The 11,331-nt window shown below is 44.4% G+C and overlaps 1 protein-coding gene across 5 annotated transcripts in view; it reads left to right on the forward strand.

Moving 5' to 3' along the window:
• Nucleotides 1–11,331, forward strand: part of raph1b (Ras association (RalGDS/AF-6) and pleckstrin homology domains 1b) — a 39,786-nt gene that overhangs the window by 23,969 nt on the left and 4,486 nt on the right. For 3 of the 5 annotated variants that reach the window (XM_026157670.1, XM_026157671.1, XM_026157672.1), the window contains exons 6-17: nt 915–1,339; nt 1,835–1,921; nt 2,349–2,423; nt 6,121–6,198; nt 7,934–8,093; nt 8,300–8,421; nt 8,750–8,815; nt 8,922–9,065; nt 9,645–9,755; nt 10,380–10,478; nt 10,579–10,699; nt 11,158–11,294. In XM_026157670.1, the coding sequence (XP_026013455.1) occupies nt 915–1,339; nt 1,835–1,921; nt 2,349–2,423; nt 6,121–6,198; nt 7,934–8,093; nt 8,300–8,421; nt 8,750–8,815; nt 8,922–9,065; nt 9,645–9,755; nt 10,380–10,478; nt 10,579–10,699; nt 11,158–11,294 (1,625 nt within the window). The remainder of the gene's footprint in view (nt 1–914; nt 1,340–1,834; nt 1,922–2,348; nt 2,424–6,120; nt 6,199–7,933; nt 8,094–8,299; nt 8,422–8,749; nt 8,816–8,921; nt 9,066–9,644; nt 9,756–10,379; nt 10,479–10,578; nt 10,700–11,157; nt 11,295–11,331) is intronic. The other 2 variants (XM_026157674.1, XM_026157675.1) reach the window with 2 other exon arrangements.

Genomic DNA, 11,331 nt, shown 5'->3' on the forward strand with positions numbered 1-11,331 from the left:
TTAACCTAATTTTAAACTTGATCGGGAATGTTTCATCTGTTATTGAACCATCACATTCAGCTTACCTGCTAGCCATATTTTACACCATGGGTGGCCCACATAGAATATAAGAATAACCCTTTATTGTCATTGTCCATGTACAATCATATTATGAGTTCTCCACACCAACTGTGCAGGAATAAAATATAAATAGTAAGACAGCAGGAATAAATAGCAATCAGGAGGAATATATACAATGCAGCCCACTTTGATCTTAGGTGCGCTGGACCTGTGGAACTCCCCTTTCTTTAACTACACATTTAAAATCCCTGAAATATCTTAATGTAAGAAAAAGTAGGGCAGTATGAGCTGTAAAACTAAAGTCTGAAATCTTCAAAAGCCATCGAGCTGGCCAGATTGGAGTCTTTGGGGGGGGAATTCTGTTCCCCTGGCCTTATATTGACACCCCTGCTCTACACTGCTGGTTTCCACCTTTTTATTCATGCTCTTAGCTAGCTTGTAGTTTTTGCTGTTTATTCAGCAGCTGTATTTGTATTCCATATACATACTGCATTTAGCAAACAAGTTCAATTACTTATCCACATTTTAGGCTACCTATATCAACCATTTTTTCATGTTTAGGATTTTGAAATTGGTACCATTGGTAATCTTTCCATGTCCCCCCTAGCTGCAACACAAATATACCCCCTGTGGTTAGGAAACACTGCTGTGCATCAAAAAGAAGGAAGTCTTTGTGGGATGAAACAAAAGTGTAAAACTGGGGTTGAGAGAAATAAACACCTGCAAAGTTATAACAGAGAGAGAAAAGGTGAAGCTTTGTAGAAAACAGTCAGTTTTGTTGAGATCTTTCTTGTGTCAATATTTAATTCAATCAAATATTAATTTCACTGTCAAATTGAAACCCGCCCCAACAGGAAGTGCAAGCAGCAGTACTCGAGCATCACCGGCCAACACGGTACGAGGTGGCAGCGCCACTGCTCGCCCCGCGGCCTCTAACATCTCCCTAGATGACATCACCTCTCAGCTAGAGAAGGCCTCCCTGAGCATGGATGAAGCGGCACGTCAGACGTCCTCCTCTTCCTCCTCCTCGTCCTCATTTTCCTCCAGCACCATCCGGCGGCCCTCGTCCGGATCGTCCGGCGGCGGAGGGCAGCATCGGAGGACTGGTTCGGTCGGTGCTGTCACCGAGCAGGACGCACCATCCCAGCGGTCTAGTGTGAACTCAGCATGTGCCTCAGCTTCAAGCATGGACTCCCTGGATACGGATAAAGTGACAGGAGGAGAGGTGGAGAGCCAGGGCAGCCCAATCTCACAAGGACAAAACCAAACCAATACAGAGGTACGAGCCACACTGAAACACACACATAGACGTATCAGACGGTTTAAATGAGTCTTTCCAGATGTGACGGTAAGTGTAATGTACACAAGGACTGCGGTCAGTTCAGTTTGTAAGTCAGGAGAAGTGAGAAAGTACTAAGCATAGACCTTAATGAAGCCAAGCATGTTTATACACACATACTGATTGGAAGGAACTGCATGCCTGAAGTCTATCCAAAGTAAATGCACAATGCAGCCTCTGTATTGTGCATTCGATGCTGTCGGTGAATGCATTGCAATCTCAAGTGTGACTCGGATTACAATGTCAACACCTACCTATTGTTCACTAACAAAAGCAATGCCGTGGTCGGACGGCCATGACAGTCTCTCGCATGTCCCCCCTGTTTTCGCCTGCATGTGTTTACACTGTCTGTGTTTGCATCCTTTCTTATATCCACGGCCTCTGTCCTCACACACGCACACACCCCACCTGCCTGCACCCACCCGACTTTTCCAGCATGTCACGCTGCGACGAGCCAACAGTAAGCCGGCCAGACGGCAGCTTGACTTCACCTCGCGAGAGGGCGAAGTGGATCGGGCCACCGTAAGTGTGTGTGTTTGTGAATGATTGAGCAATTTCTCCAGTTGGTGTGCACAGTTAATTGTTTCAAGGTTAATGGACGTTAGGTGCAACAGAATTTTTACAATTGAGCTGTTGTGTGTGTGTTTGATGTGTGTGTGTGTGTGTGGTGTGATAGCGTAGCTGTGGAGTCTAGGTTTCAGAGAATATACCGTGTATTCACGCTTTTCTCTCTCATAATCATTGCCTCTTTTCCAACAGCTGTATCTAATGACAACCATCGCTGCTGCGCATTAATGAAACCTTCTCTCGCTTCCACGCTTCTCTGTACAAAAACAGATCAAAACACTTGTGATTAATAAGCCTCACAGAATCACCTGGCACTGACTTCTCTAAATTTTGTCTCTTCTTCTGCTCTTATCCTCCTCCCCCATCTTCTCCTCCACCCAAGCACTCCTATCTGGACCAAGAAACCTCGCTCATTCTGAAAAGCATAGCTGGAAAGCCTTCTCACCTCCTGACCAAGGTGACTTCCTCATACACTTTTTGCTTTCATTCCTCTCCTGTGCATTCGTGTTTGTGTCTGTGTGCATTGCTCCTGTCTTCTGCTCTGCTCGTCTTTTTGGTAAAGTCCATGCTGAGAGTGATTATAGAACAGAGGATTTTTTTCAAACATGCTTCCACATGCGGTGTTTTGTCTGTGGGCCTTCATTTTGTTCGATCCTTCTTTCTAACTTCATGTTGCTGGCTTTTGATTTGCACTCAGTCTTTGAGCAATAAAAGCTTACAAGGGGAAAATTTAATGTATTAGCATTTATTACACAGTATTAAATCATTACTTTTAATATTTTGAGTTGTTTAGAAGTCTGAAACAGAAACCAGGGCTTGCAGGGCTTTAAATGGCATGATTTGTTGCCTTTGTCTTATTTTGAAAGGTTCATCTGTGCTTTAGAAAAACTGGTTACACAAGAGGCAAAACAAATGTGAACAAAGTCTACTTGATAGATTTCTCTGTGGGTTTTGGTCACATGTCACAGTCTTCAGCAGATGGAGCTTGCTCACAATGAGTTTCTCGCATTATAGAGACTAATCCATTACTTGATTCACCCATAGTTGAGATAATAACCCTACGTGCTAGCCAAAAGTGGAATTTGTGTTTAACTGAAAAAACAAATCTAAGTTGGACTCCAGCTTAGTTTTGTTATTCAAATGTCTCTATAATCCAAGTCGTGTCTGATGCTCCCATCACCTCTTTTAACCTCTGAGTAGATGCTTTGGCCGCTGCCTTTGGCTTCTTTGCAAAGTTTATGCTGAGCATATGTGTGTATATTTGTAGTTTGGAGCTCATTGCTTGTTAGTTATCCCACCTTTAATACACAATGCATAGCAAGAAAGTACAAATCAGCTGATTCCAAGTTGGTTGGATATTAAATCCTTAAATTCTATAATGCTGATTAACTAGAAGAGAATGTTACAGTGTGTGTCTTTAGAAACTGAAAGTTTACAGTGCATTTTTCCACACAGAGATCTCCATTAGTGGCTGTTGGCAGTAAAATAGCCCTTTCAGTGATGTCCTTTATTATTTGAATATAATGGGTGCCGGCAGCGACACTGTCAGCTCATCTGCCCTCAAGTTTTAGAGCTGGATATAAGATTTGCAGTCACCTTATCTAAGAAGCTGGGAAAGAAAAGCGACTGGACTTCTTTAAGTTTCTTGATGATCATGTTCATCGTCACATGAGCTAAGGTGTGAAAAAGGGTTATTATCAGCAGAGGTTTTGGGTGGACCTTGCCTCACCCTATCATGTGACCTGTTGCGATCGACTGACGCAAGATATGAGTGGGCGTTAAGCCGTCCTTAATTTTAGGTGTTAGACAGTTGGTGCTGTAAGCCATCCCCTCTGTTCGAGGATTGTCGTTCACATTGGACATAGATGGCTTCTTTCGCTCCTCTTCCATCTGTCTTCTCTGTCCAAAATGTGGATATTGGGATCCTTGAAAGAGTGACCTTTGTCCTTTAGATGCAGACGTACAGCTGAGTCTTGTCCTCTCGAGGTGGCTCTTCTATGTTGTGCCATAGACAAGGACATGTCCACCTAGTGACATCCACCAAGCTCCTTAGAATACCACGATAACTGAGATGCTACACGGACATAGTCACCAAATCTTTTGGATTGAGTCAGTGGTTCAAAACATTGGTGCCTGTTGCTGTAAACAGAGCACTCAGCTGTATATTATGATGTTGTTTTTTTAAGGGGAGAGGAGTGATAGCCTGCATCTTTACAGGCTGTGAGGGGGTTTATGTGTTAGTGTTACACTTTCCACCAGAGAACAGAAGAAGGCGAGCCGCGATCGCCTGGACTCACAAGTTTTCTCCCTCTCCTCGCTCGTGAATCAGAATATTGAATGAGCGCGGGATGCTTGGGAACAAGCGAGGCGGGAGAGAGTGGAAAAACATCAAAGGAAGTGGCTGCCAAGATTTTTTTCTTTTTTCTTTCTTTCTTTTTTTTTTTTTTACAGACTAGGCAGAAGAGCTTTTTCTTTTTTTTAAATTGGCTCTGGTGTGGCTCACTGTGAAAGTGGAAGGGTAAACGCCTGTCGAATCGGAGTCGGTCTAATGTCTAATAAAAAGCAGGGAGTATGTGTCGTGTAGAGAGGGAATAATAGATGAGAGAGCGAGGGGGGCGGGTTGTCCACGCTGACATTTCTGGGGCTGAACCCACAGTGGGACTCAAATTGACTCCCGACTGTAATCTGTACAACTCGCGTGACCTCTTGGTCACTGTTGCTCTTACTCAGTCTTATACACACACACACACACACACACACATTGGGGTGGGTAAAAGCCTGCCACTATGTGTTGGCCAAACACACTCTTGGTTTTAAAGCTTTAATGTGTGTGTGCCCTAGAGTCGGTCATGTGGAAAAGGCAGTCTGGGTCAAGGAGTGGGCAGGGGCTTCTTGAGATAAGAGGCTTGGGGAGCACTTGTTAATACCCCTCACCCTCTCTCTTTGAACACACATGCTCGTGTGTACACATGACTTCAAATATTCAGCACCTCAGCTTCTCATTCACCCACTCTCTCCGTCCTTGTCTCTGTGAGTTAGCTTCAGGGCCATAGTCGGTCATGGTCTTCCCCCGCCTCGTCCCGATTGGCTAAAGGGTTCAGGGTCCTTTAAACGGAGTTTGCTGGTTGGGCGGCCCTTCCTCCTGGTACCTTTTTTTTGTGGGGATTATGCTCCCCTCGATTGGGTACGCTCCCAAACCCCTGCATCTGCTGTAAAGAGAGGAAACGAGTGATGGAGAGGGGAGGAAGCGGGAAGGGGGAGGGGCATTTTCCTCCCTACTGTCTCACTTGGCGTTTTAGTCAAATTGTGCTCGTCTTGGCCACACATGTCTGCGTGTGAGTGAACCCATGCCATCACTAAAGTCCTCGCTCAGCACCGTCTCAGCTAGCTCGACCGCTGTCATCTCTGGGTGACGGCAGATGTGGATGCAAGGCGGACTTTGATCGACTGGGAATCACGCTGGAATAACTTTTTGTTTTTTTTAATCTTGGTGTGAAAGGTGGCAAACAGATTTTTGTTCATTTGAATAGAAGAAACCGCTTTTGTCATATTTTTAAATCAAGTTACGGACACATCTGGATATTTCCCATTTTGAGCATTTTTTGGGGGGGGTTCGCATCTTTAAGTTGGCTGCATGGATGCTCTTTGAGCTGATTCTGCATTCATCTGCAGCCTCTCACCCTTGAGGGATCTTCTACTATTGTCTCCCCTTCTGCTGTATAGCATGATCAAAAGAAACCGCCGCAGCTCCACATGAATCCGGCATGAAACCATATACAGCAAGCGGAGCACCATTTTTGAGGAGCCAATGCCGCCACGGCGTCTTTTATCATAATTCCGTCTATTTGTCTAATTGAACACTCACCCTAAAGTAATAAAACACACGTGGAAGCTTACACAACCTGTAGGAATGGAGGTGATGGCATCTTGTTGGAGGGGGCAGGTAAGCAGCCTGGAGCATGGGGGAAATTTAGATTTCTCCCCGTGACACAAGGCGCCATCATTCCAGATGCTTTTTTTCATGAAGTTGTGCATAGCTGCATGTGTTATTCCTGCCAAAGGAGTGACGGATGTATGACGAGGATGAGGCTATAAAATCAAAAGGCATTTTTAATGTGCGTGCTGTATTAACACACTCCTGTGCGTTCATCTAGGAGGAGCAAGCTGCCAAACTGAAGGCGGAGAAGATCAGAGTCGCCCTGGAGAAAATCAAGGAGGCACAAGTCAAAAAGGTAGAACCACCTCTTAACTCGCTGACTCTTAGAAAGTGCAGGGATATGAAGCCCTTCTGACTTTGAATAATTGCCGTCTTGTCATATTTCGTGCACGCCGCATTTCTTTGTGAACTTCATTCACAGCGAGGCAGTGAAGCATGCAGAAAATAGGTCATTGCAGTGTTTGATTATGTGTGTGCGTCTGCTGGAGGAGGGAGCAAGGAAGCGGAGACGGGCTTCAGAAATATAACGCAGATCCACATAAGACATGTTATTTATCCCGCGTATCAGCTGAACAACAGGAGCGCCTTGCCACACTGACAGTTTGCTTCCACTGCGAGGTCGATACGGGACTCCTCACACAGGCAGGCCTTTTGTTTTTCCCCCCCCCAGGCCGGTGAATGAACAGTCTCTTTGAATGAGACCAATGCCATTTAACAGAATGGTGTCCTTTTTTGCATGCAATGAATGGTTGAAGCCCAATAGTTTTACAGCCAACAGAGCTAGAGTATGGCTAGATAAAGGGTACTGGTACAGACAGGACACGCGAAGGAAAAAAAACCTCAGCTAACACAGGAGAGCTTTGACGTGCTAAATTATTCGTGCCCTGTTGTCGGCGTTTTACACGACCAGCAATGATTTGAATTTCACCGAAGCAGTTTGACTTCATCTGGATAAGAAATGGATCTTAAAGGATTTAGATGTTAGATTTAATTTAACTTTTTTCCCTCTGAGTGGTGGGGGGGGGGTCTCCTGTGAGAAATGTAGGTCAGACTCCCCCCATGTCTGAGACTCATCGCTGTCCCTGCGTTCTCATTGGTCTGCGCTTCACTTCAATCATCCGTACTGGCACGCGATTGGACGTCGGGGTCGCAGTGGGAGGTGACATGCAGGAGGGTCAAGGAATCCGGGGCTTTATTTGGTTTCACACATCGAGGCTGCGATTGTGTGATCCAGGATTTGGCACGTGTGCGAGTGTGTCGCGTTCAGATTAGTTTAAGCTTTCGTGTTCTGGTTGCTTAAAGATGCCCAAACTACAGCCATATTCGTAGTCATGTTTAGTGGCCATATGTGGGACATGGTCATGATCTTCATGAACACATGATAAGATGTCATTCTTTCACTAAACTGAAGCTACAAATTGGAAAATGTTCAGCTTTTTACACAAAAAAAATATTTTCAAATTGATACCATAGGTGTATCTACTAAAATACAAAATGTGGGGTGGGTCTACTGATCAGTAGGTTGGCGATTTAATCCCTATCTGCTCCAGTCTGCATGCCAAATATCCTTGGGCAAGATACTAACCGATGTATCCACTAGAGTGTGAATGTGTGTGAATGTTGGATAGTAAGCACTTACAAGCTTTTAAGAATGGTAGTGTGAATGATTGAATGAGGCATGTTAAAGAGCTTTGAGTGCTCCGGGAGAGTAGAAGAGCGCCGTATAGGAATCATCCTGTTTACCATTTAAAAATCTCAGAAGAGTTTGAATTCCAGTGACCTTGACATGAAGGTTAAAGGTCAAATTTCCTGAATATCACCTAACACTTCCAAATTCTTAGCATCTACTAGGAGGCTGAGGTTTACCGTTCCCTCCGCATTTTCCAAAGCTGAGCCTTATTGGAGTATTTGCTGGGCTAATTCTGGCCCCCAAGCCTTATGTTTGACCCCCTCCCGATCTAACGCATGCATGACGATAAATCTTACATATTGATATCATGTTTTAGCGTTTCCCTCTTGGCCTTCCTCAGCTGGTGATCAGGGTCCACATGTCCGACGAGAGCTCAAAGACCATGATGGTAGACGAGCGGCAGACAGTCAGGCAGGTGCTAGACAGCCTGCTGGATAAGTCCCACTGTGGATACAGCCCTGACTGGTCTCTGGTGGAAACCATCACTGAGCTGCAGATGGGTAAGGGAGCAATCGCCTGAGTTGAATAAACATTGTTTATGGTTTTGCTTTAATCTGCGCTTGTAGCATAGGGTCGAAGTTCAGGGGTTCTCGCAGCATAATACACAAAGTAATATGTAATAGTCACGGCCCCAGTTCCAGGGCGGCAAAAGAAACCTGTTCTCGCCTGTTCTTCATTACCTGTTCTCGCTCCTCCTTTTTCTCAGAGCGTATTTTTGAGGACCACGAGAACCTGGTGGAGAATCTGCTAAACTGGACCCGGGACAGCCACAACAAGCTCATGTTCATAGAGCGCATTGAGAAATACGCCCTCTTCAAGAACCCTCAGGTGACCGCCCATTACGTTAAAGCTGCACACGTATGGTGGCGTGTTCAACAGACCGAGGGGCAGATAACATCCTCTCCTCTTTTAACTGCTCTGCGTTCGGTGTGCAAATGCCGACTGTGTATGTTATACGCGCAGAAGCATTGTTTATGCATGCTGAGTGCCTGCATAGAGCCAGAGAGTGAATAACAGTGTGTGTGTTTGTGTAGGAGTGTCAGAAGTAGGTCAAAGCAAGTGAAAGTGAATAATTTATTTACACATAGGATAAGGTGAGACTTTCTCCCCCTCCCATCCCTCCACTGACTTCACTGTTTTACTCAATTGCTTCCAGAACTATTTGCTGGGGCGGAAGGAGACATCAGAAATGGCCGACAGGAACAAAGAGGCTTTATTAGAGGTAAGATGGTGTTTTATAAAGCAAACTGCAGACGTTTCTATCATTCCTGCTAATCTGGAGCGTTACTTAGATGAATTATTTAATGGGTTTTTGTGCAATACTTCAGGAATGTTTCTGTGGTGGCTCAGTGTCTGTGCCAGAGATCGAGGGCATCTTGTGGCTCAAAGAAGATGGGAAAAAGTCATGGAAGAAGCGTTACTTCCTCCTCAGGGCTTCGGGGATCTACTATGTCCCCAAAGGCAAAGCCAAGGTCAGTGACGGCTGGTGTACGATCATGCTACTCGGACGCAGAAATGAAGATTAGGAACAGAAATGTGGCATTTAGGGTTATGAGAAGCAGATCCACTCATGATTTGTGGCATTTCCTGTTTGGTTTTGATCACTTTGAAGAACAGCAGTTGTGTGCGTGGCGTTTGAGTGCACATGCTCCCTTTTTAACACCACCATCCTCCCAAGTAATTTTCAAATTTTAACACTTGCAGTTCACTGTGGCACCATGGAGACATGTATAAGTCCCATAGTACATTTCAGTCCCAGCTTTGATACTGAATAGGGCATTCTAGATGTAAGTTAGACCTTTAATAGCATATACACACCAAACGTAGACAAATGAAGGACTTTGCATAATTATTTCAAGCCATTCTGCAACTGCTTCACTCATGCACTAAAACAGCTTGAGTGAAGCTCCATGTTTCTATACAACGACAGCACAAACGTGGTGGGTAAAATTCAGTTTCTTCACACAGAGCAGCAGCAGCCAACAGCGGTCTCTTTTAGGTCAACCACGCATCAGTACATGACACCGTCCCCTGCCTCTCTTTCTCCACAGGCATCCAGAGATCTCGTGTGCTTCCTGCAGTTGGACCATGTTAACGTGTATTACGGGCAGGACTACCGCAGCAAATACAAAGCTCCCACTGACTACTGCCTGGCCTTGAAGGTGAATCCTTGTAACTGCATGGTGAAACGTTGCGTTGTCCTGATTGGCCTGCAAATAACAGCAGGTCTTAATGTTCCTCCAGAGACCTAAACCGGCACAAATGAGCACTTGGCTAAGAAAGCTACAGATGATGTCCAGTTCTGTGTGTGATACAGATCTTGTAAACACATTTTGCAAGTCAAATAATTAGATGTCTGCATATCTGAAGAAATTTATAACAAGAGAAATGAGGCATTATAACATGGGTGGGATGTACACGTGTCCTCCTTTGCATCTGTTTAAAGTAGAGGTTTGAACACATCAAATGGTTCTTGTAGTCCCCAGAGATATGCAGTCTTAGCGCTTCACTGTTACCCCCATGCACTTAGTACCATTAGTCTGCTATTAGAAAATGTCTCTGGAGATCTTTTCCAAAGAAGCTGATTGGATTAGTTTAATCAGAATAGAAAGTTTATTTACTGACTGCATTTAATGTAATGAATAAGCACTTGTCTAATAAATTGCAAGAGGATGCTTCGATGTCAATTGCACATGTTATTTGTTTAAAAAAATCCTTTTATTTTGAATCGTTTTGCAGTGTCTGTGCAGAGCACTTAATGTTCATAATACTTGTTTTATTTGCAGCATCCACAAATCCAGAAGAAGTCCCAGTACATCAAGTATCTGTGCTGCGATGATGTGAGGACGCTGCACCAGTGGGTGAATGGAATCCGCATCGCAAAGGTTGGTTTGAAGCAGAGTTACTGTTCAAGGCAAAGAAATAAGCAGATAAATGTTTTGTTTTAATTTATGAAATGCATCTGTGTTCTTCGATCTCATACAGTATGGGAAGCAGCTGTATTTGAACTACCAGGAAGCCATGAAGAGGACAGAGGCAGCCTACGATTGGTCCTCTCTCTCTACGTCTAGCATCAGATCTGGCTCCAGCTCCGCCAGCATACCCGGTTCGCTCACGAGCTAGGCTAAGCACCACTAATGGCTCCTTTAAACGCATCATCATGTCCAGTGTATAGTTAATTCAACATGGAAGCAATTTAGCTTTAAAAACAAAAGCACTTCCATTTTTTTTTACTAAGTCAATGCTAAGTTATGCTAGTTATGCTACCAGATAGAAGTGGAGCGTATTGTAAAGTGTATTCAGACATGCTCACTACTGTTAGAGGTCACTCTGAACACAGAACAAGAATGCAAACAGGCACTAGACTTTTAACTCGCTTGATTCACTAAAAAGAAACACATTTGTGTTGGAGAATGCTGAGAAACAGCAAAAAGATGTACATAATAAATATTCTATGTCAAATCTTTTAAATTTTTAAGAAGGATTTGTGACTCATCTATGATGTATTTCCAATATTACTAATTGATAAGAGGCCTTTTTACAGTTTTTCATTTGTTTTTTCAGAGTCCCAGTCGAATCATTCGGGCCATTCTGACAGCGGGGTGGATACGGGCTCCTCTCATGGGCGTTCCCAGAGCGTGGTGAGCTCCATATTTTCAGAGGCCTGGAAGAGGGGTACCCAGATTGAGGAAAACTCAAAGGTATGAGTTTCAGCGTGTTAAAGTCGCGTGTTTGCAG

This window comes from Astatotilapia calliptera, chromosome 23 (assembly GCF_900246225.1).
Source record: "Astatotilapia calliptera chromosome 23, fAstCal1.2, whole genome shotgun sequence".
Taxonomy (NCBI): Eukaryota; Metazoa; Chordata; class Actinopteri; order Cichliformes; family Cichlidae; genus Astatotilapia; species Astatotilapia calliptera.